This window comes from Candoia aspera, chromosome 2, assembly GCF_035149785.1.
Source record: "Candoia aspera isolate rCanAsp1 chromosome 2, rCanAsp1.hap2, whole genome shotgun sequence".
Taxonomy (NCBI): domain Eukaryota; kingdom Metazoa; phylum Chordata; class Lepidosauria; order Squamata; family Boidae; genus Candoia; species Candoia aspera.
This window is the reverse complement of record NC_086154.1, coordinates 115,324,842-115,352,416: the sequence shown is the minus strand read 5'-3', so window position 1 is coordinate 115,352,416 and position 27,575 is coordinate 115,324,842. Positions and strand designations below refer to the sequence as shown.

Sequence of the window (27,575 nt, the reverse complement as noted above, 5' to 3'; positions counted from 1 at the left end):
ATCACATATGAATGCAAGTATCAGTCTTAAAGCAGCAGTGTAAAATATTTTTTTGGCCTGAAGGCAGGATTATGTCCAATGAAATCTCCCAAAGTTCATCTGCAAGCAAGGGCACATTATCATGCACACCTAATTTTCAGCTAGCTTGTTCTCAGCTGATCCCTGCAGTTTTATTTATTTAATTTTTATCCCACCTTTATTATTTTTATAAATAACTCAAGGTGGCAAACATACCTAGTACTCCTTCCTCCTCCTATTTTCCCCACAACAACCACCCTGTGAGAAGAGTTGGGCTGAGAGAGAGTGACTGGCCCAAGGTCACCCAGCCGGCTTTCATGCCTAAGGTGGGACTAGAACTCAGACTCCTGGTTCCTAGCCCAGCACCTTAACCACTAGACCAAACTGGCACTGTAACATCCGTAGTTCAACTAAGGATGGTAAAATTTTCATCCACATTGAGGTTTAATATTCCCCCCACCCCCGAATGCCATCCTTGTCCAGGAAAGAAAATCTTATCCCCTGTTAACTGCTGATTGGAAATTTTTCTTCAAGTGGTGTTGAAAAAGTGAACTTTTTTGAGATGAGCTCTTTTCTCTTGTCAACTGCTGATCAGAGGAGCTTTCTTAGCATTGTCTAGGAAGCAGGGGCTGAGGAAAGGAGGACGACATAGGGGGAAGGGTCAAATGGAGAAACTGCAGTCACATTTCTGCAGTAAGTTTCTCTGGTTGAATCTGAATGTTCTTCAGAAGGATTTTTTAACCTATGGAAAATAATTTCAACATTCCTTCCAGCAAATAAGAATTGAAAGTTACCTGAATTCCTGGATTAACAGAGAGCCTTTCATCTTTGTTAAGCTAAGCCAGAAAACAAGGAATCCAACTGATAATTTTATTTAGGACACAAGAATAGTACAATGGAAAAAGCAAAATTTGCATATAAAACTGACTCACTTCTTTTTAAGCCCACAGCTATCCTGTCCATCCCCATATTTCTCTTTCCTGTTTACTATCCACTGACCTACTGTCAGGAAATAATATTCCAGTTATTCTCACATCTATATTTTGAAAACGTTCAGCGCTATTTTTCTTCAGACTGATTCTGTGCAGTTAGTTCTTCCAGTTTCTGAGCTATTACTTGGGCAACCCTGTTCAACGTCTTGTGATAATGAGGATGCTCCTGCTCAACCTGATGGAGAATGGTGCTAATGGTATGCAGTCTCTCCTCCACTTTATGATGTTCAACACGGGCCATTATCTCAGAACGACATATTAGGTTGTACTTCCCTTCCTTCACGGCCTGCAAGTGCTTCACGCGTGTCTGATTGGACACAATATCTGAAAGGTTCTTAGAAAAGCAACATTGAATTCGTTATTAGAAACAAAAGGTTGCAGGCAAGGCAACAAAGAATAATCCTGTCTGCTGCATCTTCAGACTGAAGCAACAGATGAGTAAAAATCTAGTTGGTCTGATATTCATACAAGGCTAAACTTTTTTTTTTTACTAGACAGGGTCCCAGAAAAAAAAATTACATTGTGAGAACTGCCAGTGAAATCCAAAAATAAAATTAAACACTTGCAGATTTGTATGGACCAGTAGATTACCATAATTGATTTTAATCCCTGTCCGTTCAGACACATAGCCCACTGAGATAGCTCAGAGAAGTTGCGGTCAATTAAGCAACCTATTCCACAACTTGTTGCAAGAATAAGAATTACCAAAATATATGGTATATATGTTGCTAAATGGTAAAGAAATAAAAAGTTTAGCTGTGTTTTCTGCCATAGCGAAGATTCACCTCTAGCGCTGTACTGATGTTCTGGGGTTACAGGGCACTAACGACAAGGGAAGCTCAGCATGTCTATATTCATTTTGTGCCTCCAAAAGGTAAAAGTGGTCAGATGAATATTGGAAACAAGATTTTGCTCTGACACATATGAACCACAGAAATAAATGTAACTTAACTGAAAAAAAGAAACCTTTAGAATGAAACAAACAAAAACATGAAATAAGGAAATGTGATGGAAGAACAGTAATATGGAGATGCATGCTACTAAGGGCCAATTCCATGATTTACAATCCAACTGATGAAAAATGTCAAATTGTATTTGGCCTCATATGGTTTGCAAGTCTAAGTCTAATTCAGACATGTAGGAAAAACATAGGAAGAGGATTATGATCCTGACCCCATCTGCATCTTGTACTTGGGGTAGCAGTCTGCCTGATACCAGTGCTTTATCAAAAACAGATAATGGAAGAAATGTAAATAGGTTAGGCTTCTTGTTTCACTTCTGCGTAAATTGTTCTGTTCCTTCAGGTTGTTTTATGGATGTTGTTATTTTTATGTAATTGTTGTTCTTTTAACTTTGTGAAGCTGCCCAGAATCATTTGGAGTTGGGCAGCCAAATAAATGAATGCCTGAATGAATGAATGAATGTTACAATAAACTTAAGTGGAAATGGATCATGGAATTAACAAGATCTTATCTCCTTTGATGCTTTCCTAGGAACAGTTTCATTTGTGAGTGAAGCCGATTTAAAATTGACAGTATGAAGAGAAGCACAAAGCCTTGCTGATCTAAATTAATTCCTGTTATTTATTCTAATAATTAAATTCTGATTTTCATCATAATGCCCTAAAGGCAGTGAATAAAATAAGTATGAAAAAATAACTAGGAGTAAAAATAGCACAACCATATCTCTAAAATCAGCTCTCAACTGCGTATTAAAAACTATCAACACTTCACAGAAGAGAAGTGTCTTCACCATTTACTGTCTGCCTCAAACTTAGACATGTAGTAGATAATCCAGGAAGGAGAACTCACAGCATTCCAGAAGTTGTTGAACTACAATTCCCAGAAACTTCAAGCAGGATAGTCAATTGAAAAAGATGCTAAAGTTCAATATCTTCTGGAGCAGGGTTTCTCAACCAGGGTTCTGTGGAGCCCTAGGGTTCCATGAGAGGTCACTAGGGGTTCCCTGGGAGATCATGATTTATTAAAAAAATTATTTCAAATTCGGGCAACTTCACATTAGAGAGGTAAGTTTCATTCTTTATTTTTAGTTTAAGAATGCTGTTAGTGCATATATAAGGTCTACCCATGAAACAAATATGATAATTTTGTAACTTCTGGCCTGTATTTGAGCCTGAATGTGTAGGGGTTCCCTGAGGCCTGAAAAATATTTCAAAGGTTCCTCCTGGGTCAAATGTTTGAGAAACACTGTTCTGGAGTGTCACTGGTTCCTTATACCTAGTATCTCCATGTATAATCAACGTGTGATTAAAAAACAAAGAAACCTTAATTCCACATTCTTCCTGACCTGTCAGGGGCATGCAACAGGATCTCAGGTGAAGTCTGGAAACTAGTTGCTGATATAGGCTATCCACAAAGGCCATTAAAGCTGTGTAGCCCCAAATGTCAGTCTGGATCCAGAATGGAAAAGATTCACATTCTCATTTCATCCAAACAAACCTCCTTCAGCATATTGAAGATAGGATGATAATTATCTAGGATAGTGGGTTCTGATGATGGCTTTTTCTATAATAGTCTTAGAACCACCTCTTCTATGAAATGGAGCAAAAACTGTCTTAGAAGAAGCATTTACTTTCCTATACAACTGGCAAATCTCCCTATGGCAGCTTCAACAAGCTAAGAAAGCTAAGATGAACAATGGTCCAAGAAGTAGGCAGGACATCCCCCTTCTCCAAATAACCTGTTCACATACATACTGTAGGGCTAGATCATGAGATGGCAGCAATATTAGTTGTCTGTGTCTTTTTAATACTATCTAGTGGTTATCCAAATATTGCAACACTGGTGTTGCATGTCTAAACAAGATGAGACTATTAAAACGGAGCAGGATATTTCAGTCATTACCCGAGACTTCTGTTGTTAGGAGTTCATCTAAGAATGGGTATATTTTTCCCAGCATACAGCAACAACCCCAACGTTGGGTATAAAAGGTTACTGCCATACAAATTAGTCACAAAGAGAGATGGAACATGCACTGCGTCGATGACTGCTCTTGTTACCTGCCGTTTCTTTGCTTGCAACTGATCGATTTTTTGGTCAAGTTCTTCTGTTTCAAAATTCAAAGCAGAAAGCATTCTCTGCTTATCCACAAATGCTGTGTTGAGGTTCTGCTGTGATTCTTCAAGCTGAATTATGGTTTTGCTGCATTCCTCAGCATTCTAGGGGAATATAAGAAGGGGGAAAAATCAATCCTCTTTCTCAGGACCAATCACTTGCCAGATGGTCCTGTGAGAGAACTGCATAATTTCTCAGTGCAGCTTCATACACTATAATATCCTTAACAAGTGATTTCCCCCCCCAAACCCCAGTTATGTTCATGATGTAAGAAAATGCAAATACGTGGTCAACAGGAATATTTATTTTCTACTTAGTATACAACTGGATAGCAGTTATGAATCCATGTTCCCTGCAGTAAGCTCATGGTGTACTTCCTCAGGAATGGTTCAATAGTGCCTGTTTCCATCCAGCTCTGTTTTGAGGCTGGGCAGAAATGTATCATCAATCAAATGAGGGTTGGAAAATATATCACAGTTTTCAGCATCATGACATTAAAAAGACCCTATAGAAGTCTGAGTAATTCTTGCTTCTTTGAGCCTAGATGTGACAGCCCCGCCGCCCGGATTGTAAGCAATGCCCTGCCTCTGGAGGGATTTCAAAAACAGGCCCCAGCAGTACTGGCAAGAGGGCATTTGACAGAACAAGACAGAGCAAGGTATAATAAAGGCAGTACAATGCAAATCATTTTCCATAAAACAAAATCCAAAATTCTAATCTGTATTTAGCTCCTTAATTTCCAAACTTAATTTCCTGGATCTCCAGTCTCAATTCCTGGAAATTTGCTGTTCCCCTGACCATCCTGGAGTCAGCAGCTCCCATGAAAGAAAAAAAGGCAGAACAAAGACAAAAAGGAGTTTCCCCTCCTTTTTCTAAAAGATTATTTGAGAGTGGGAAACCTTTTCACTCCTGATTTATTGCTCACAGTTTAACATTTCTAAGCACAGATGGTCCCTGCTAGCAGTGTCTTCAGGGTGTGTTTGTCAAAATCTGCAAGATGGTGGGTGCAATTTCTTGATGCAAGCTGGGTCTTTTTTCTATGTGTGTCACACACATACAAAAGAGGCAGGGCTTGCACTGCAATGTTGCATCTGCCATCTTGCAAATTTTGCCTCCTGCAGATGCTGTTGGTCTTTGTTGACTATCTAGATTGATAAGTTAAATTTAGTTGACTAAGTTTAAATTTTCCTTTCATATCTGACACTCTAGAGATGGGCTTTCTTCCCGTTCACTGCATCTGACTAGGATGAATTTATGCATCCAAGTTATTCAAGCCGTTGCTGCAGTCCTAAGGAAATTGGCTGTTCCTGCTCACCAAAGACTCTTTTGGCTTTAGAAGATTCCTTGTTACTGTTTTGACTTACAGCAGTAAAAGACTGGCATTTGTAGTTTTTATGGGATCTTGATACTTAGATAAGCAGAAACCAATCCTTATGTCCAGGATGGCACAAGCTGCCCCACTAGAGATACAGTAGGCCATGATATTGGCCATGAATTAGGAACTTCTGCTAACTTCCATATTAGAAAGCTAGAAGTAGAGCATTAATTTTCAAGAGAGAACAGAAAAAGTTACCTACTCAGCTCTTCAGGAAACTATTTCAGGAAATGTTCTACAAAAAAACAAGTTGTTCAGACACAGTCTTGGTGTGTGTGTGTGTTTGTGGATTTCCACAATGATCTCTAAAGCAAAAATGATAATAAGAATATCAATTTTTACTTGCTGACCTTCTGACTCTCTTTGATCTTTTTTTTTAGCTCCAACTTCTTGTAGTGGTAATCACCCTTTGTCAGCACTTGCTTATTCGTTTTGCTCTGGCCCTCAGCACGAATCACAATTGTTTCCCTGCGGGAAACCGCTGCCTCCATCTCTCTCATTAACTTCTCCTGCTGCTTCATCAGCTGTTGGTACCTTACCTATATTGCAGAAAGGAAGCAAACCAACTGAATATACTTGGATATCACACATGAGTCAGATGTTACTTTTCTACATCCTTGTAGCCATGGACACATAACTATAGCCCAAAGCTTTGCATAACATGGTTCAGAAAATCTGAAAACTAGAGTACCACACTGATCAGCAGAATCTACAAATCTTTGGAGCTGTTAGTGAACTCAACATACCTCACAGAATACTTGAAACACCTTGCTGATGGCTGCAAAATACCATGTAATAGGGCCTAGTAAACTACAGCTCTGAAATGATAATCCACATTTCTGATAAATAGCTGACCTGCTGAGTTTCTCAGCAGTTCTTAGTGCCTCTGCTATTGCAATATTATCTATTGTCTGGATCAGCATGACTATTGTTTTCTGCAATATTAAATCAAAGTCAGAATTATAGTCACTTAATATATCTGAACATAGATTAATTTACATTTTATATTCTAGTTCATCTTCACAGCAGGTGGCAGCACCTAGTCAATCTTGGCTGATACTAATAAAGGTAAGCTGAGAGCAGCTGACAGAGGATGCTGTTCAACAAAAGAATGAATTACTTACAAGGTAATGGACTCTTACCTACTAAAGATTTTCAGGCAGAATCTGGGCAGTTGCCCTTCAAGGATACTGCAGCCTGGATCCCCTACAACTAGCAGGATTTGGACTGTATAGTCTACAACGCTTACTGGAATTTAGAAATCTCTACCATGTAACATTCTGTATTAAAAGATGTCTCAGTGAGTAGCAGAAACTAATCATCCTGTCTGGGCTTATAAACTAAGCAGGATTGGGTCTGGTGAGTACTAGGATGGGTTGTTGTTGTTTATTCATTTAGTCGCTTCCGACTCTTTGTGACTTCATGGACCAGCCCACGCCAGAGCTTCCTGTCGGTCGTCAACACCCCCAGCTCCCCCAGGGACGAGTCCGTCACCTCTAGAATATACTAGGATGGGAGATCACCAGAAAATGAGAGTTGTAGACTAAATTGGCATGTAGAAAAAACATTCTGGAAAAAGACAGTGGCAAAACACTTCTGCATTGGTTGACGATAAATCTAGGTGGATATGTCCATGAAGTCACTAAAAGTTGAGTTTGAGTCGAGGGGCTCTACCTTTTATCATATCTAAAATACCTCTATTCTTATTACAAATTTTGGAACTAAATCTGCCAAAAATATTCCCCAGGCCCACTTGTTTATTATATGCAAACTTCTCTCCAACATATAAGAACATTTAAGTACATCAAGAAAGGAAGAACAGCAGATTGGATAGGTACAAATCACAGATTGTTTGGATTAAACGTATTTCTAATACAATACCTTAGACTAGTTTGATTGAAATCAGTGGTGCTTTTGCCAATCTGGATAACCAGCAGATTTGTCTACCCGGCACTTCCTATCTCACCTGCATCCTGTGAATCTCTGACTTCATGGCTCTGATCTCACCCCGCCCAGTTTCTGAGTCCACTGCAGCACGCATCTCTTTGGCCATTTGTATCTTCTTCTCCCATTGCATCATCTGACATCTGAAATACCAGAAGAGAGAAAAAAAAAGAAAGAAGCTAGCAGAACCCCTAGCAGATAATAGTGTATGGGAACAGGAGGAGTGTCATTTATCATAACTGACGTCACTATCAAATTGTACCTCAAGACACTCATGCAAATCATATTCTATCAAAAAAAACAACAACAACCCCACAATCAAAATTACTACCAGCTTTTATGAGCAAAGAATGCCAGGAATTTGTTGCTAGAAAGGATTGTATTTTCCCAACATTATGTCATGAAAATATATTCATCTGTAGATTCCACACAAAAACCAAGTAAACAATAAAAAATTATGGCATTAAAATGTAATCTAGAAAGGCATTCACCTTGTGGAAAATTCAGAAGTACAGAACACAACAATGAGAAGGAACCATGTTTATTGCAACAATCATAGGTGCCTGCTTTACAAGAAAGAGAGACCCCAAACAATGGAAAAGCAAAGGTTTTTATAGAGCTGAGGGCTACAAGGCAGGAAATCCTAGGCATCTGATTTGCTGGCAACTCTAAGGGAAGCAAAGCAGGTCCTTGACCATATACCTGGGGTTATTTCTATTGTCAGGCAAAATGGCCCTTTCAGGAGGGCAGCAGGGCTGGGGAAGGCCATTTTTAAGGAGACGGAATCTTGTGATGATCAGGCTGATTAAGGATTGAGGTTGGGGTTTCTTGTTGCAATTCCCTATTAGGGCTGCCCTTGGGCTGCACTGTGAGTGGGTGAGGGAGGCTTCTAGTTTTTGGTTTAGATGGGATTGCATGGGCTTTGTCTGGAGGCAAGGAGGAGCTGGGTTTGACTCTGGTTGCATCTAAAAGACAGAGAGGAAAAGGGTGCAGCCCCCATTTTAGTTGCTACATTTATTTTCTCCACCACACACCTGTGTTGTGATAATGGATGACAGTTATCTGGGTGCAGAGGCTGCTCTCTGCTTATCTCTCAAACTGCAACAAGAAGGAAACCTAATTTACATTCCATGTGTCTGTGCTCTAATTGATATGTTGATGCCCCAACCTAGAAAATGGACTCTCAAAAAAATCATGAATATTTGCCAGCTGCACTATTTAAGTGTTCAGACATGATATTATAAATCAGAACTCACTCTGCCTCAACTAGACTGTTGAGGAGCCTCTCTTTTTCCTCATGGAGTCGGTCCAGTTTCTCTTGCATCTCAATTGATTCTCTCTCTGATATCTACAGCCAGGAATATGTGCATTGTACCTTTTATTTACTTGGAATAAACAAATGATCCAGAACAAGGATAATTGTCATACTGGGTTAGCGAAAGAACATATGAAAAGCCCTGCTGCATCTGCCAAAGGCCCACCTAGTTCAAGCCTCTGTGTTGCACAATGGCCAATCAGATGCTTCCAAGAAGCCTACAGGCAGGCAGGATTGAAATAACCATTTTTTTAGTATTTCTCTTTGCTAATATGATTGAAGCTGTGTTGCTTTTGATTCAGGAGGTAAGATACAGCCAATTCAACTTAGCTCTATCTCTGAATTTGCTAAATTCTTTTTTAGAAAACATTTAAATTGGTAGCCATGACTACATCTAATAGTGTAAAGAAGCATTTCCTTTTATTGGTCTTGAATCTCGTTGCATATAGCTTCACTGCATGACAACAAGATGTAAGTCGGTAAGACAGGGAGAACAGCTTCCCTTCTCTCTCCGTATTTCCATCCTTTGCATGGTTCTGTCTTCCAGTACTTTTCTTAGTTTTTCCTTGAAAGTGAGTCATTTGAGTCCCCTAATCATTTGATTGCCTTTGTTTTACCTTTTTCAATTTTACCAAATCTTATTTGTGGTGCAGGAACTGACAGCATGCACAGAATTTAATGCATGGCGCCACACTGTAGATTTATATGTGGGCAATCTTATTTTTAATCCCATTTTAAATGATTCTCCACATAAACTTTCTTTATTCTTTATTTATTTATTTATTTCCATTTTCCTAGAACTATCTGCTACATCTCCAAAATCCTTTTCCTGATCAATCATTGCCAGCTCCTGCCCCCCTCCCATCATCCTCCAGGTTAGCTGTGAAAGCCAGTTATCAGAAGATCACAAGAAAACAGCCTAAAACCAAACTAGACAGTTGTGGAAACAAGGGACAGGTGCAAACTGTCCCCAATGGAGAGTGCTTTCCAGACTGTTATACCACATGGGCGGAGTAAGAGGAATAAGAATTTCAGTATTGATTTCACTGTAACTAGAGCTCACCTTTGATAATTAGCAGTCACTAAGATTCTTTTATAATGGCTTCATTAGGTTCTTTACATAAATCTATTTATCACAGCCAGTGTTCTTGGAAGTCTATTCCTGACATTTCTAATCTAGCCTGTCAAAAGAAGCCTAACAGTAGCTTTGTGAAGTTTGGCTGTTTTGATTCAATATGCTTCTCCTTATACTTGTTTCCACTGAACTGATGATTTGATGTCATCAGAAAACCAGTCCAGGTTATTGAGAAATAAGTTAATTTTTTTTTTTCTAGTAAGTCCTTCTTACATCTTTCTCAAGAAAGTGAATGACCTAGACTGATGGTCTATATTACATAATCTCTCCAGTTAACAATTGTTCTCACTGCTTCCCTCTCCATAAAGAGATTGCAGGCTAGTGTCCTGACTAAGCAAGGACCACGCTGAGACGAGGAGAAAGTCTCTAGTGTTTTATTAACTGCTATTGTGGACAGAAAATCCTACCCAACTGAAGTAGCGTGGGAAAACCCAGACAGATAAACCCCCAAACTCAAGGCGGGTCTGTTCTGGGTTTCTTTGAATGACAGCTCAAAGTCTCTAAACTATGCATGCGTTTTCCCCCCTGGATAAGGGCCTCCTCCTGCTCACCATCTATACTCATGACAGCTAGTTATCAAAACCTCCTCTTTTTTGTAGCTTTAGCAATACTGAATAACAGGGTAAAACCCTGATCTAGGACAAGGAATACCTTGAGGGAGCGCACAAATTCATTTTCCATGATGGTGTTTCCTTGCTGCAACTCATTAGAATTCTCACTATTCTTATTGATCAATAAATGTAGCTTCACCAGATCATTAGACATATTCTTCATGTGTCGTTCAATGTCCTTCAGTTCATTTTTCTCCTGCTGAATATCATCTGAAAGGACAGGATGAACAAGTAACAATGTTCTAACAGTTAAGATGTAAAATGGTGCAAATAACATGGGAGATGAAAGGGTGGGAATAAAATGTGCAATATATATGGGGAAGCCTATGCTATCAGCAGGAAGGGGGGTGGATTCAGTCTGTATACTAAAAACCTGCATACTATACAAAAATAAATCTACTTTTTAAAGTTACAGATTAAGAATTGGACAAAAATTGGACTGGATATATGTGAAAATAAGATGGCATTTAAATAGATTGATTTGCTCATCAAATCATTTTAACAACTGCATTGGAAAGATACTTCCTCTCTATGAGTGAAGTACTCTTATATCCCTTGTTCAAAATAACCAATGAACCCCTTGTTTACTGTGACCAGCAAAATATATTTTTTGGCTAAATGTCATTAAGCAGTTACATTAATGTTTGTAGCCAACAATTTGGTAAATAGAAAACTAAACTTCTACACTTAGAAAGTTCAGATGCATTACTTTGCTGTGAAATGTGGCTTCAGGGATTCAGCAAATAGTGGGAGATCATATATACAATCTGATGCAGCAACATTTATCTGAAAGTTTAACAAAAGATTGCTTAAGGAGATCTATATATACCCAGTATTTAATTCATCATACATGACCTTTATAGAGAAGCATACAATTATCATCGTTACAGTCTACTGAAATCCCTTCAGATGCTTCCAAAGATCTTTGGTAGATTTTATCACTAAGACACTGGCAGGTCACTTTTCATAATAAAGTTCTTATTTAGCAGTCACTGATTCAATTATACTTCTTGTTTAGCATAAGCAATTTCAAACAGACTGCAAAATCATCCAAGCAATGTAATTACCTAATCATCCAATCAGATTTCAAGAGGATTTCAGATTTCACTTACTCTCAATGCGTAGCTTCTTTTGCTCCTTGATTGTGATCTCTTTCTTTAGCATATCTAAGGAAGCCAGCTGCTCTTCTCCTTCTTGAGTAAGCTTCACTAACTCCCTCTGCTGCCTCATCCAGTGTCTTTGGAGCTTCACTACCTCCAACTCCGCTTCATCTATTAGTTTGGTGAGTTTTTTAATTTCAATTTCCAAAGGCCCCAATTCTTGTCCCTTGAATCAGAAGTATAGAAATGATTTAGATTTAGTTACTTGCATTCAGTACAGTTTGAAAAACATGCTTTGGTGACTTATATATGTCTGGCATCTTCTTCTGTAACCTGAGAGTAAATAAACTTTATGTTTGTTTAATACAAACATGATTCATTCCAAATACCTCTGGCATATTTAGTTTACTCATGCCAGTGATGATTTTAATAATAGTTTGATGTTGAATATCAATTAATTGGAGGCAAAAAATATGACAGGAGGTCTGAAATTACCAGGAATGTAGAAGGAATGGGGATGTATCTAATACCACAGACCTTATTTGACCCCCATCTCTATGACAGTTAAAAGGCAATTAACAATTCCCAAAGTTCCACCTGTGAACATCTTTTTTTAAAATTTAATATAAAGTACTTTGCCGTAGCATGGGGAATCCTTCCTAAAAATAGAAAGGTGCCCTGTGTGTATTGGATGTACATTTATCCAAGAACCTAGAAGAATTAAAAACAAAGCAGGGAAGGGAAAGCCTGCAGAGTCTTTTGCCTTCCAAAATTCTTTCCGGCCCCTAATAATAGCTGTGCTCTGAGTCACATGACTGGGAAGAGGAGGGAGGGGGCTTAGAATGAAGTAGTCAGGAGCATTTTAAGTTGCTGCCCAGCTGTCTCTCCCATAGGGATTCACTGGGGGATTTTTTTTTCCTAGAATGTTGTTCTCCATAGCCCCAAGCTGAATGCATTCCATTTCCAACTTCTTTCTTTTGCTGGCAACATTTGGTCCAGTTCTCAGCTCTGTTTAGTTTTTGGAAAGTTATCCTGGTGATGGAAAGACAGATTCCCAACCCCTGTCATATAATTTATTTCCAACATTCCATTGGATTGGAAGGAATAATAAGGAAAGTATGTTTATGAGGTGCTCCACTATTTCACTTATATATTTTTAAAATCAGGTTGCTGTATGTCCTGAATGCCACTTAAACACAGAGAACAAACCACTATCTGTATCTCAACACTGTTTCATCCACATTATTATCTGCAATTTGTTATCCATCCATAATACTATATGCACGTTACTCATTCTAGATTATTAAAGCATAGAAATACATGTTGTGAGTTGGGCAGCATACAAGTTTAAATTATTATTATTATATATGAATATATGAAAAAGGTGATTCAGATCATGTACTTAAATAACTGAGGCCACTTATGTATTTTTGAATTTCTCATTGTCTTTATTTTATGATTAAGATTCTTCAAATAAAAGAACATGCTTAGCGGCTAGGTAGAATAAATGCCAACATAAAGAAATGTTAATGTGCGATGGTTAGAGTGTAAGACTAAATGAGGGATACCTTTAAAAATCCTTACTAATTCATGAATATACTGGATGATATGGGCTAGACACTGTCTTTAAGCTCAACAGAATTTTTGTGAAGATAATGAGAGAGCAAACCATATATATTGCCTTGAGCTCCCAGAGAAAAAACAGATATAAATAACAACACTGAATGTCTATACATTTTTAAAGTTTCATATCCCAAGAGCAATAGAGTTAGCTCTATGAATTGTGTTTGCTTCTGGACTTGTTTCCCAATCAGCAGCCTGTTACTCCCATGATAAACCAAGTATGAATCTTAAAAACTTCTTGAATGTAGCTCATCTTATGGAGTCCAACTTTTAAGAAGTTAAAAATACTTACGACAAACACAAGCCCTTGACCTCTTATAGCATAACTCTCTGCATCTGACTTACTGTGGCACCATGGGGAAAAAATGGTTGTGTCATGAGTATTCGTACACTACAGCTTAGTTTAGCAGATGAATGCTATGGATCTAAAATTATGGTATTTCCTAAGCTAAACTAACTTTCTCACTTGTTGCTTAATGTAACCTCAGATGTTTGATTGTTTTCTGAGTGAGTCTTGGAAGCTAGAACATTTGCATCTTCTAACCAGCAGTTGGGACTGATAAAATATCAAATTGTGAGCAATGTGTTTATCTGCATTAAGGTAGGGGTACAGTTAGGTTACTTCTGATGTAGAGATACCTCTCCGGAATATAAAAGATGAAGGGACAGTATGTTTATGGATGCACTAGGATTTCTTTATAAGATCGTTTTCTCTTCAGGAGCTCCCACTAAATCACCAAACCACTTTTAAACTTCCCCACTATTTAACAAAACAAAACAAAAGCAAAACAGGTTTGTGATTCAGGACAACATAGTTAAAAGCCTGACATAGTTAAAAGCCAATAAATTTGAATGGGAGCCTACATTCTCAAGTTTCAATGCCACAAATAAAATGGCAGATTCCAACGAGGCTTTGAGCCAGTGGGCTCAGATTTCAAATGATCATAAGGAACATACCCCAAGCTGAGAAATGATCATTTCCAATTTCTTGTTGTACAAGTTGATGGCTCCCTGTTTACGTCCAATCAGGAGATTACGTTTAGCAATCTCAGTCTCGCTATGACTGATCTCGGTGTTTAGGTCATCCAGTTCCTTGTCCAGTTCCAAAAGATTCTTCTGAAGCATGTTCAGCTTATTATTTGTATTTGTTATATCCAATGAGGTTTGAGCTGTTTCATTTTCAAGTCTGGTAAGTTGTACATCCTAGGGATAACAAGAAAAGGGAGATCAGAAGAAGACATTTCTTTAAGGATAGCTAAGCAAGTATTTCAGCACTGCTAACAAGTATCCATTACCAATGGAAGGCCTGGCTGTAGTCACAGTATTACTCTAGACTGTGGTTTGAACAAAAAATTCCCAGATCATGGCAAGAACAACTCAAAAGGTGGGGGTGGGTGGGGGGAGAACACAAAGCTAGAATAGTGTGATATAAACAACACCCTCTTCCTCTTTCCAACATACACATTTGTTTCACTGGATACATTTTAACAATTGTTATTTAAGCGCCAATGATAAATAATAATGTAATAACATTAATGTAAATAACTCTGTGTTGCTAAATTTGGTTCACCTGTAGCTCAAGAAAGCCAGGAGGGCCTGGAGTTGAACTTGGAAGTGGCTGAGCTCATATTATAGCGGATGCTATCCACTTCCTCAAACTCCACAGACTCAAAAAATTCCCAGATGATATTGCAAGACACTATTATGTAAATTATGAGACCAACTCGGAGCGAATCTGATCAATTTTATCTTCAAAGTGTCTCACAAATAAGTCACAGTGGCCTTGGGGAGGATCTTTTCAACCTACATCCCACAAAAAGGTCTGGGTTACCTTAAACAAGGGTTATGGATGGCACTCTGCAGATGCAATAAGGGTGGAGAAGTAATACGCTTCACTATCTTATTGCCATAATGTGGGCCCAAACCTGGACTCATACCCCTGTCTGGTCACGTTCACTCTTCTGGTGTGTCTTCTGCCACTTTGTCTTCCAGAGTTCCTCTATGAACCACAGGGTACATGGTTAGATCTGCACACAGGCAGAGGATACCCAGGTGTGATTTTATCCAATGCCCTCGCCAATTCCCTTTTTCAGAGCTTGGTAAGAGGAGTGGCAAAGCTGATTGCCTGGTCATTCAAAAACTCCCCAAGCACCAGTTGGAAACTGATAGAATCCATAAAATGCCACGGACAGACCAAATTACAGTAGTTTGTCTTCCCTCCCTTCAAAGGTTGGTTATGGAGCAAGCTTCAGGGTGAACAAAGTGTGACAAAGGACTGTCCATGACAAAGAAATGACCCCATATACAAATGATAAATCAACTGCTCCAAATTGAAAACTAGATCAAGCATATAACCAACTGTATGGGTTGGGCTAGATATTAGCAGGGTCAAGCCCATGGTTGTTATGGCTGCCATGAAATCCTGAGTCAGTTCCCACTCAGTGGGGTTGAAATCCCCAAGAATTATAAGCATTGGGGACTCAGCCACTAGCTCAGAGACCAGCTTGATGAACTCAGAAAGGGATGTTTCATTTATTGATTATATCCAGTATTGGTGCTAGTGGTGAGGTTCACACTGTTTCTAGAAGTTTTACCTACAGAAGATAGTATTCTGTGAATCAGAAAGATCAGGGTCTTGATATTTACTGTATATCAGAACTGGTCAATCCGGAATCTTATATTACTTGCAGAAGTTGTATATACTTGTTCCTGTCTAAGTTGGAAAAGGGCCCTGAGGTCACACAAGCCCAGAAAATGTTAGAGCTTGGTTCTAGCCTCAGATCATAGAGTTTCTAACACAGGTGTCTCAATCCCCAAATGTAAAACTATTTTTTTTATCAATACAGGCTGTCCTCACTTACGACCACTCGTTCAGAGACCGTTCAAAGTTATAATGGTGCTGAAAAAGGAGACTTAGGACCAGTCCTTGAAGTTGTGGCCACTGCAGCATCCCCACAGTCATGTGATTGTGATTTGGGCACTTGGCAACCAGTGCGCATTTACAACAGTCGCAGCATCCCACAGTCACATAATCACCATTTGCAACCTTCACAGCTGGCTTCTGACAAGCAAAGTCAATGGGGAAGCTGGCAAGAAGTTGCAAGTTGGGGTCATGTGACATTGCACTTAATGACCTGTGGTGATTTGCTTAGTAACTGAAGCCAGAAAGGACATCGTAAGTCAGCGTGGTCACGTGATGTTTCACTTAATGACTGCGCTGCTTAGCAATGGAGTTGCCAGTCCCAATTGCAGTTAGTAAATGAGGACTACCTATAATTCTTTATTAGTCGGAGAGTCTTAAGAAGCAATTCTTATGGAGCCCATGTCTAAGCATCTTCATCTGTATGTTCAAGAAGACAATAATTCAATCAGGCAAATAATTCATGTAGGCAAAAATGTTATTCTGGCAATATTTTCTTTGCATCAGTCATTTTCTATTCTACTAAACCTAACTTTCTTTGAAAACCAGCTAAAAGGGGAATTCCTGCTAAATATATCATTACTTATAGGTAAATGCAAATACAAATACTTTTCACTGTATAATGAATAAATCTGTATTTGCGCACAATACGAAAATAGGATCTTAATCTACCATCATTGTAGTCATTGCAACTTCCACTAAAGACACTTTTCCACCTTGTACATTTTTCTTTTGGTGAAAAAAGATGATGTCTTGAGGCTAATCAAACTTTGTTTTAATGTGTCAGCTGAAGCTCTGTGTTGTTGAGATTGAAATCTATCAGAGATTAAATGTAAAACTAGAATGAACAGGATAATTTTTAAAAATTGATTTAACAGGGCTTCCAGTAGCAAAGCAGGAAGTATTATGTTAAGAATATATCTTTATCTTCATTTGGCAGTAGGTAGAACCATACTTCAGTCTCAAAATATTATGAATTATGAACATAGAGAGAAAGAGAGAGGGAAAAGAGAACTTCACACACTTTAATACAAACCTGGTTACTGTCAGTCCCAAAAATGGAGGGGCCATACATACCAAAGTCAGCAGTGTATTCTGAAGTTTAGCTCCTAGTTGTAAAAAATATTTTGCTGCTTTATTTGATATCATCTGATCTTGCAACTTGGCCATGATCTCGTTTTCCAAATCCTGCTTGGTTTGTGATCCTTTCTCTATGTCTCTACGAAGAACTACCAATTCGTTCATGCGAGCTGCTCGATCCTGGTATGGGAAATAGGGAGCTTTTAGAAATCACATGACTGTAAACAGAGCAGAGGGGAAGATGAATTATTAGGGTAGGGATGAGCCGTATTTGGTAGCCAGAGACCACGCTTAATTATTATGGGTGGCTATGGGCTACAGTAGGAGAAGTAATTATATAAAGTGACCAGAAACATACCATACAAATGTTAAGGGTCTGAATCTCAGCTTTCTCTCTTTCTGTCTCTATTTTTAGGGATTTTTATGAAAATACATTGAGCCTATTTGGAAGCTTATGTTAAAATTTTCATGCACTTCCTGTTTAAAATGACAGGAAACTGGCAGCTTAATTTTCAGCAATGATGTTTCTCTCAAAGATCTTTCAAAACATTTTAGTCCTGGTTGTCCAATCAAATACTATAAGTAAACAAGTAGCAAACTTTGATCTTAAAATCTCACCCCATTGGCTCTATTGAGGGCCTGCTCTGTCTCCTGAAGGGTACGGGTGTAGGTGCCAAATTCCACTTTCATGGCATCTTGTTTAGACAAGCTCTGTGCTATCAGCTTTCTGCTTGTGTTGGCATCATTCTCTGAACGGTTCAGGATAGAAGCCAACAATTCATTCCTCTCTTCCTCCTTGATGATAGACTTCTTATAGACTTCAATTTCAACCTCTAAAGACTTGAGCTTATGCCTAGAATCTCTGCAGGAGCAGAAAAAGAATAATTTGGGGCAAGATAATTACAATAAATGTCTCTGCTTTCAAATAAATTATTTTGGAAGTAATTGGAAGGACCACAGTGGCTCACTCAACACCAGGAGCAACCTGCCTTTCATACTGTTAGTAATGACCTTCCTAGGCCACTGCTTCTTTGAAGTCAGGCACGCAGAGGCATTATTCCTTCTTTGACTTGTAATATAATAAGTACAAATAAAATCTACACATCAAACTCTGATGACTTCATAGACACATCCATACAGGGCTTTTTGGTAGAACTATGAAAATTGTTTGCTACGTGGGAATCAGTCCCTCACCAGTAGCACATCTTAGAAGGAAACTGCATGAAGAGAACAGTTCTGTCAGCGCAGGTTCATACTTTCAAGAAGTATACAACATGAATTCATTTAAAGGATATAATAATGGTTAGGCACCCAAATAACAGACATCCTAAAAGAAAAGACAGGGCAGTTAATTTACTAAATAAAGCCATACGTTTGATTAATAGAGTTTGAAGGAACATCTTTTTTCTCATACTGTGCTTTGTTCCCAGCAATGCCTCTGATCTGCTTATTTGCTTTTCCCGCTTACTTTTCTCCAACTGAGGAAAAGAGACAGCCAGCAGCTGTGCCTCTGCAGCTGTCCTGAGAATATTCTAAGTGCTTTTTAAAACAATGGTGATCTCCATCTGCAGATTCCAGCTCAATAGCAAAAATGGCTTTGCTTAAGTGTTTTTTCTCTCTGGAAGGTAACTTCCAGAAGAAGCTGCTTATTGTAACTACCTTAATGCTTCTTGCATGGCAGCATATGCCTCATCACGGCGCTTCATCCCAGTCAAACTGACAGTCCATTGGTGCAAGAGCTGCTTTTTCTCCAAGTTAATAGCTTGTATCTCTATACTTGCCTGCAAAGACAGTGCAATGAAACACTATAGTGCTGTATGGGAAAATGCAATCAAATTCTCTTTCTGCTGACCTCTGTCTCTTCTTTTTCTATATAGCTCAATGCCAGAATTGTAAATTCTCATTCTTTGCATTTTTATATCTTAGATAAGATGAAATTAAACCAAATCAGCAATAAGCACAAATTTATATCTAAAAATTGGAGGAATCAGAAATGCCTATTATCCTGTACTGTGCTGGCTGCTGCTACAGGTAGGAGGCTGGGGGCAATCACATGATGGGGAGGATTTAGCACCTCTGTCCTGTCTCTCTACTAATCAATCCACAGATTCCCAAACACCCATCCATCAGGGCTCCTTATATGCACAAGAAGATGTAGTTTGCCCCAGAGGATTCTGAACTACCATGGCAGTGCATGTACACATACTTTCAACTTTTAATGGAAAGACAGATTATGAATGCAGTATATTTTTAAAATATACTATACAGTATATATAGTTCGACAAATAGATACCACTTCATGTCTCATTTGGACAGTTGCTAAAATGGGGGTCTCTACCTCACTCAGGGATTAACAGGGCAATCCTATTCAATATTACTGTAATCTCTCCTGGGGTCAATAGGACTTACTCCCAGGTAAATGAACATAGGACTAGACTGATACAGCTATGTTTCTCTCAGAAACAAAGGATCTTAGTGCATACAAGGTTAAAGCAAATCCTACTATTGTTTAAATTTCAGAATAGGATAGTTAAGTTTATAAATGTGATATTTGCATATTCTTTATAAGAAGGTGGGTGGGAATTGGCCATTTCATTAAAAAAACTCTAGCCATGTGAAGAAATGAGATTACTTCTTACCTCTCCCACTTCTTGCCGTGTGATCCTGGTATCTTCTCCCTGTGCCATGTACTGGGCTTCATAAAGAGCAATCTGTTCCTCTAGTTCATTAACTCTCCTTGTTAAACGGTCTACATGAAGGTCCTAGGAAATGAGACCATCCAATGATAATGGTGTGAGCTCACTTCCTGTGCACTTAGTCTAGTTAATGTGCAGGATAAGAGAAGCAGCTGCATTCATGCTCTATATATTCACTATGGACTTCAGTGTATTTGGATAACTATCATGGTCTCCGTGGACTTTCTGTCTATAGTTCTTTTGCTCAGCATTCATTTTAATGAAGTGAACTTTACAGACAAAAGGCTTTTTCCGTCTCATACTCAATTATTTGCTGTCTGTGAACTGAGGTCCTAACACATTGGCCAGGGGCCAATGGAGGGTCAGCTTAGAGAGACTCACAACCTTAGATCATTAGTAAAAATCATGTCAAAATAAGCAATAAAGGTCATAATAATTGGTATCACACTTTACATCTACTTTGGCACTAAGTAGATTTTATAATTCCATGTGAACTAATAGATGGAGAAAAATATTAGGTTCAAAAGTGAACTGAATATACACATTCTCTTAGCTGCTTAGAAAGTCACACTCTCCCAGCTTTAATTCCTCTGTAAAACAGGAGTTTTTCCTGTTTCATATGATTGCTCTAAAAATAGGTAAAATAAGGTCAGTAAAATACACAGGCCAATTACAAGCAGTATGTAGATAATTAAAACTATGAAATTTATTAATTTCTGTTTAACAGCATGGGAGGCATAAAGCACATACTGTAGATCTGCTAATACATGAAATGAAGTAGAGCCTTATTGGTATGGCTTTTATCACTTCAAAAGACAGATGCATTGGAGAGCAGGATATCAATGTGATAATTCTGAATGCAACTGCTCTTCCACAGCAACTTACATTTAAAATGCCCCCCTTAGTGTAACATGCTGTACTTTTTTGCAGGGGATACACCTGCAGCGTGAAACAATAGTATTTATTCTACCACCTCTGAATTCTAGTAATTCCGTCTGCACCTTATACAGGTTAATTATGACTGAAGAAATACTTACAGCACTAGAGGTTTTTCCTGTTCTTCTATGTTATATAAAAAAATAGTAGATGCAATAACTCTCAGTAATCACACTACAAAGACTACAATTAAAGTGCAATCATTGCAGCTAAGATTTACGCAGGGGTACAAGGGGGGCAAATGACAGCATGTGCATCATGCCATTATTGTACAAACATACTTGTGTGAGTCATTATAATGCAACTGATACAAATTACATCATTGCACAGGGATGTCATTTCCACAATGACATCATTTGTACAATGATGTCATGATGCATATGTCAATATTCTGACGTTCTCATGGCTCGCAGTAGATGCCAGTTCAGTAATGATAGCACAAAACCTGAATGTCACAAAACTTGAACGGGTCAATAAAGCTCACCAAAGAAATCAGTCCTGAGGTTGATTTCTATGGAGCAGTAACGATAAGCAAAGCCAACCTTAAGAACAGGGAGCAGGAAAGCAAATGGACATGAGCAGTGGCCAACAGGAGATAAACCTGACCCGGTCAAAGGGAGCAAAAGGTGAGGTGCACAGAAAGAAGAGAGAATTCTAAAACTGGACTACGGTTAAACACCTGTTTTTGCTTTTCCACTTCTGCACACATCCGTTCCACTTCAGCCTTTTTTACAGTTCTCTTCATTACAGCAATATCATCACGAACATCTTGGTCCATGTTCTGCATGTAGAAAAGGCGCAGGGACAGATTTTCTATCTCCATTTGAACCGATGAAACTAAAGAAACCAGTAAGAAATTACACACACACACACACTTTTGCAGCTTGTATCAAGCCACATCTAACGATGAAAGAATTAAGGAAAACAGCATGCCATGGAGACTGGATAGCTTTTTGTATAGTAAAAGGACATCACTCCTAGCTTTCAGCTTCGAAGTAAAAAATATATAAAAGACTGAAATATAGATTCAAGTGCATATAATGTACATAACAAAAACAAAATATTGTATAATCTCCAAACATATAAAAAGTTTTGCATCCCAGATGAAGCAATTTCCTCTTACAAGATGTGTACAGCTAACTTTTTAATTATAAGTATGCTGCTTGTGATACCAAATAAATGCGATCAAATTCGGGTTTGCTTTGAGACTGACACCACGGATTAGGAATTTTATATATTCAGAGCATGCTCCCATTTCACAACACAGCATTCGTCAATCCCTAAATTATTGAGCTAAAGCTTATTAAGCACTATCTAATGTATAATTAGACAACTTTGCAACGGTGGAATTGGTCACCTCTTTTGCGTTCGTCCTGACTGCCCTGGAATGTCTTCTTATAGAGGCCCCTCAGGTCATGCAACTCCTCCTCTAGCTGCCGCCGGGCCATGGCGATCTGAGCATGGCAATTGTGGTTCTTCTCCAGCTCCATCTGGAGCCGGGCCAACTGCTGCTGAACGCCGTACAGGAGCACACCAAGTTCCTCCCTCCGCACTTTCCCATCCTTTATGGCCACCGCCTGCAGTCATGAGAAAGAGGAAGTGAGCCAGCAAAGAGGCCAAGCTACGAGCAGAAATAAGTTCCAAGCAAAGATATTGTACCAACTCGTGTAGTTCATCAGTAAGCTTTCCTTTCTGTTTGCTGAGATAGGTCTTCAAAGCAGACTGGAATCTTTTCATTAAGGGCTAGAGAAACAAGGAAGACCGTATTAATATATTACCCAAGGGGGGCGGGGGGGGGGGAATCTGACCAAATTAAAAAAAATCTGACTCAAATGCAATTAGCTTTAACAACTTTTTTTCTTCTGGACACTTTCTCGGTCTCAGTCTCATGCGTGGCAATAGTTTGCTTGCATGATGAAATAAAAACTAGCCCGAATAGTTCAGGATCATACTGAACAACCAGCCTCCCCATCTTCAAATTGCACCTATAACAAACTGATAATATTTACATTACAGTAAAGAACTGCCCAAGCTAAAAATGTTGCTTGCAAAACTGAAAGAAACAAAGGAGATCTAATGTGCTTTTAGGGTAATTTTCTTTGCAATATACAATGGTCAAAGTAGCAGGAAGGAGAGGTCACAATAGCAAGCTGCAGAGGAAGAAGCAAAGATATCTGGTAAAACAGAAACTATTAAGTCATGGTCTCCATGGGTACAGAGGCCATCGTATTTTTACAACGAATTGCAAAATGTATAAATGATAACTTCAGTAGAGTAAAACAAATGCGTGTTGTAAAAATACGGTGGCCTCTGTAGCAACGATGACTAGTCGTTTAGTCTAGGAAAGATGGTAAGAATACGATGTGGCAGTAGAAGCTGTCAGCAAGTATTCCTGCAGCCTACCTTGGTCTAGGGCAGCAACTTTAAGCTGTGTGGACTTCAACTCCCAGAATTCCCCAGCCAGCATCTTAAGTTGCTTAAACACATCTTAAAGTTGCTGAGATTGAGAAACACTGGTCTAGATGAAGGAAATTATGTGGTCTGCCACCAAAGACCATGTCATACCTCACTGATAGTCAATGGTGTCACACCATGAGCATGAAGCCCTATAATTCCACCCCTGCCCCCTTGGGAGGGTAGCGATAGCACTACTCTCTATATTAAATTTACCTTAAATAAATGTATATGCTGTTTGCTTTTCAATCTGTAGCTGCTAGCAGCATAGTAGACTTAAACTTTAGAGTTCTTCTTACGTGATTTGGATCTAACACAACCAGCTGGATTTCTTCCTCTGCCTCGATACCCGATTCCTGCCCAGCAAAACGTGCCATAACATCCGCATCATACTCTTCTATGGGGCCAACCCGACTGACTTCAAGAGACATCTCCTGAACAGCAGAGTCAAGATAGGTAGGGAAAATGGCTGATTGAGTGACATCTATATTTGGAGAAAAGAGGGATGGTATCAGAGATAGGAAATGCAAGTACTTTAGTTTACAAATGAAAATTCTCCAAAAGTGTTTTATTTCAAATATTACAAGTTTATGTAATAATTACGATATTACAGGGAATATAAAACATAATCAAAGAAGGCCATTAACACAGGGCAACTGAAAATAGATATAATTTATGTGCCACTCTCAGGACAAAAGTCCATTTTTCTATGCTTCTCTTTTTAATCACACATTTTAGAAGAAAGAAATGGAAAGCTGTTGCGATCCAAGCTCCCATCTCATGATCCTAAACAGCAATTAGACTGAACTGCTACAGCTTCTTGGAATACAGGATGGCAAAACTAGGAGTACTTTTATTTTGTGTAGAGTTTTTTTTTTTATTTAGCTAGTTATTTGATGCTGATTTTGTATTAAATTGTTAGGCATTAACTAAATGTCAACTGACTAATGGATATATAATTTCATTGTAATACATAATGACATTTAGTGAGACTTTACTTTTTTAGTTGTTGGGTTTTCAAGTGCTATACAAAATGTTTCTATTTATTTTTATAATTGCCATAATTCACTTTAAGCACAGTAGATAAACAGAAAGAAGTAAACTGAATTCAACAAACAAACAAAGCAAAGCCTACCTATATCAAACAATCTATTCTTTTCTAATGATTCTTCTGGATTATACATGACTAAAGATGTTTCCCATGTTCCATTTTAATTGCATTTTGTTCTGAATTCCTGTTTTCTTATCCATTTATTTCAGCTATCTTATTTTTATTATATTATGTTGATTATTGATTGTTATTTTTCAAACTTGATGTATACTGCTTTATGTAGCTGAGTATAAGTACTATAAATACTGTACACCCTCACATAAATTAGTACCAATGCATAAAATACTCAGTTTCGGTTACACAAAATTCCTAGTTAAATTCCTGACCTTCTGTATATTCAGTATATAGTTAGATAAAAATATAATTGCTATTAATCTCTGTACTTACTTTCCAAATTATCAGAATTCTCAAAACACTTTCAAATGCCAGACACCATATTTTAATAACAATAAAATAAAGCAAACTAACAATGGAGAGTTTGACTTAGTATTCCTATCAAGCAGGAATAAGCAGGAGTAAGGATTTTTGAACTGTGCCTCAATGGCAAGGATTCAGTTAGATCTAAAAATACATTAGTACTATGGAAAGTCATTCTAACAAAAAAAAAAAGTGGCTAACCTGACATTACATGGTGGTCCACATGCACTGGAGATTCAGATTTTACACTGCTGACTCCAGAAGATGGTGAAGAGGTTGTTATGTCACTGGAAGGAATACCCTCCATACTTTTCTCTACAGAAACACCACCACGCTTTTCCAAAAGAGAGAAAAAAACTGTTACCAGAAGAGAACTGCCAAAAAGAGTGTTTGTGCTAAGAAGAATTGATGCTATACAATTCTACTTGAATCTGTCATAGCAAATAAGAATGGTTACTTATGATTTCCTGAAGTCCTGGGGGAGTTGTTTAGAAAATGTAATTAATGTGGACAATAGAAGGCTTCTGATGCACTTTTTATTTTATTTTATTTTACACATTTGTATGCCATCTACTTTCAAATGCTTCTGGGCAGCTCACAAAAAAAAATTATGTAATTAACAAATTTATAAGCTGCTTCAGTTAACTAATTTTAAGTGATTTACAAAAGCAATAGCTTACAGTATCTCAACTACACCCACTGAACCAAAAAAACAACCCATTAAGATATAGGAAAAGAGCTGTCCAAAATAAGCAGACCCAAGACAAGCCTCTTGAGCAAGGGTCAGACCAGCATTTCTTTCAAGGCTGCCAGTATCGTACCCTCCTACAAAGAGGCATTGACAAATTTCCTTGAGAAATGTCCTTTGTTTATGATATACACAGACAATTGTCACTGCATATGTTGTGTACACCGTTTATACTATTAACCATTAATTCAGGTTATGTGGTTTGTTCATATTGCTATAAGGCAGAAAGATGAATTTAATATGTGTATCTTTTTCTTTATTGTTTGTATAATTAAAAAAAAGATTGGTCCCTTTTTGGAATATAATTTTAATATTATGTACTCTACAGAAGAGCTGTACAACTATTTTGTCTTGACCAAAGGCTCCCAATAAGCAAAGTGGGCCAGGACAAAAACTAAAATGGATTCCATCACATTTATTAAAATTTTTAAAAATGTTTTTATGATTATCCTTCACTTATATTTAATAATTTCCCTCTTCTGTCATATGATATCATACAATTTGGTAACAAACTTTAGAGATCTATGGGGGCTGCTTTGTAGGTTGATGGGGTCAATACAGTAGGAAAAGTCAGACCTCATTGACAATTTATTATATAAATTACACCAAATTGGTTTCCATTTTCTTCTAAATACTTCCTTACTCATTTAATGCATGACTTTTGAACATTCCTAAATGTAGTAACATTTTTTCTGGGAAGAAAAATTAATAAAGCATATTGTGATTGGCCTATGGGGCCTGACTTTTGCTACACCCTGTATGGCTCTGGGATCTCAAGCTGTGCACCTTTATTATCAACTCACTGAAGTTGGCTACTGTGTCTGGATTATTAATATGTATTTTGACAGTCTATATATTTGGGTCATCTAAATAGCTTTAAACATTATTTCTTTTAATGTGTATTTGCATTTTATTGGCTTCCTTGGTTAAGCTGAGACCAAGATCTCTTTTCTGTTGTTTCAGGCAGGTTTTCTGACCTACAGTAATGTTACACTCTGAACCTAGTGAAACCTTAGGCTTTCTCATTGCCTGCTCTAGCATAGCTGCTTTGAGAAGACTGGAACAATCAAACCAGGCCAATATATAGATGGAAGTATTAAATCCCTACATTTCACAAGGAGTATTGTTCATCTGGATGAGATGGTCCTCTGTGCTCAGAAATGCTTACCGTTGTCAAACTCGGCATATGCATTTGTTCTAAGAGTTTCTCCTCCACGGCTGCTGAAGGGGCACCCTCTGCCCCCTTTTCCATGGACAGCATAGGAGCACCTCCTATCATTCCTTCTATGGTCACCATGGGAGCACCCTTTGCTCCTTCTTCCATGGACATCGTGGGAGCACCATCTGACATTTCTTCTGGGGTCACCACGGGCGCATCTTTTACTGCTTTCTCCTTGGTTGTCATGGAAGCACTTTCCTCTCCTTCCTCTGTGGCCTCCATGCCACTGCTTGCCCCTTCTTCCATAGCCACTGTAGGAGCAACTCCTCCTGCTTCTTCTGTGGTTATCAAGGGAGTACCAGCTGCTCCTTCCTCTGTTGCAGTTTTGTCTTCTGGCTACAACAAATTAAAAGTTATTTTTGTATTTTGTTCTGTTGACTTGTAGCATGATCTTATTTTCCTTCATCTAAAAGTGGGATCCCCCTCAAGTCCTGTTATGCTGCCTCACTGTGGCAGAGCAATGTTCCTGGGAGGGAAGAGTGAAGAAGGCTGGAAGTGAAGGCCAAGAGTATATATTCCCAGCACAGTAACCCAAGGAGTGAAAGTTATTCCAGCTGCCTAGCTAAAGCAAGCAAGCACCTATATTGGGCAGCAGAAATATAGGAAGATGCTGGAGGTGGATTATCACTTTAGGGGCAAGTAGTATGAAACTACTAAATGGAAAAAGGCAATGGTAAACCACTCCTGTATTTTTCCAAGAAAACTGCATGGATGGATTTTTCCAAGAAAGCTGACAATGTAATGCTGGATGATGGGCCCCTCAGGCAGGATGGCACTCAATATGCTACTAAGGAAGAGCTAAGGACC

At 38.4% G+C, this 27,575-nt stretch overlaps 1 protein-coding gene across 1 annotated transcript; it reads right to left on the bottom strand.

Moving 5' to 3' along the window:
• Nucleotides 1-874: 874 nt before the first annotated feature.
• CCDC40 (coiled-coil domain 40 molecular ruler complex subunit) lies at nt 875-27,099 on the bottom strand. The gene is made up of 18 exons (XM_063296532.1): nt 26,855-27,099; nt 25,003-25,212; nt 23,573-23,757; nt 22,479-22,562; nt 22,177-22,396; nt 21,499-21,656; nt 19,827-19,949; nt 18,847-18,968; nt 17,806-18,049; nt 17,185-17,367; nt 14,145-14,390; nt 11,577-11,790; nt 10,505-10,674; nt 8,660-8,751; nt 7,426-7,546; nt 5,810-5,998; nt 4,030-4,188; nt 875-1,344 (listed from the first exon to the last, which is right to left on the bottom strand). The coding sequence occupies exons 1-18, from the start codon at nt 27,012-27,014 to the stop codon at nt 1,078-1,080; spliced, it is 3,147 nt and encodes a 1,048-aa protein (XP_063152602.1). The 5' UTR covers nt 27,015-27,099; the 3' UTR covers nt 875-1,077.
• Nucleotides 27,100-27,575: the final 476 nt, after the last annotated feature.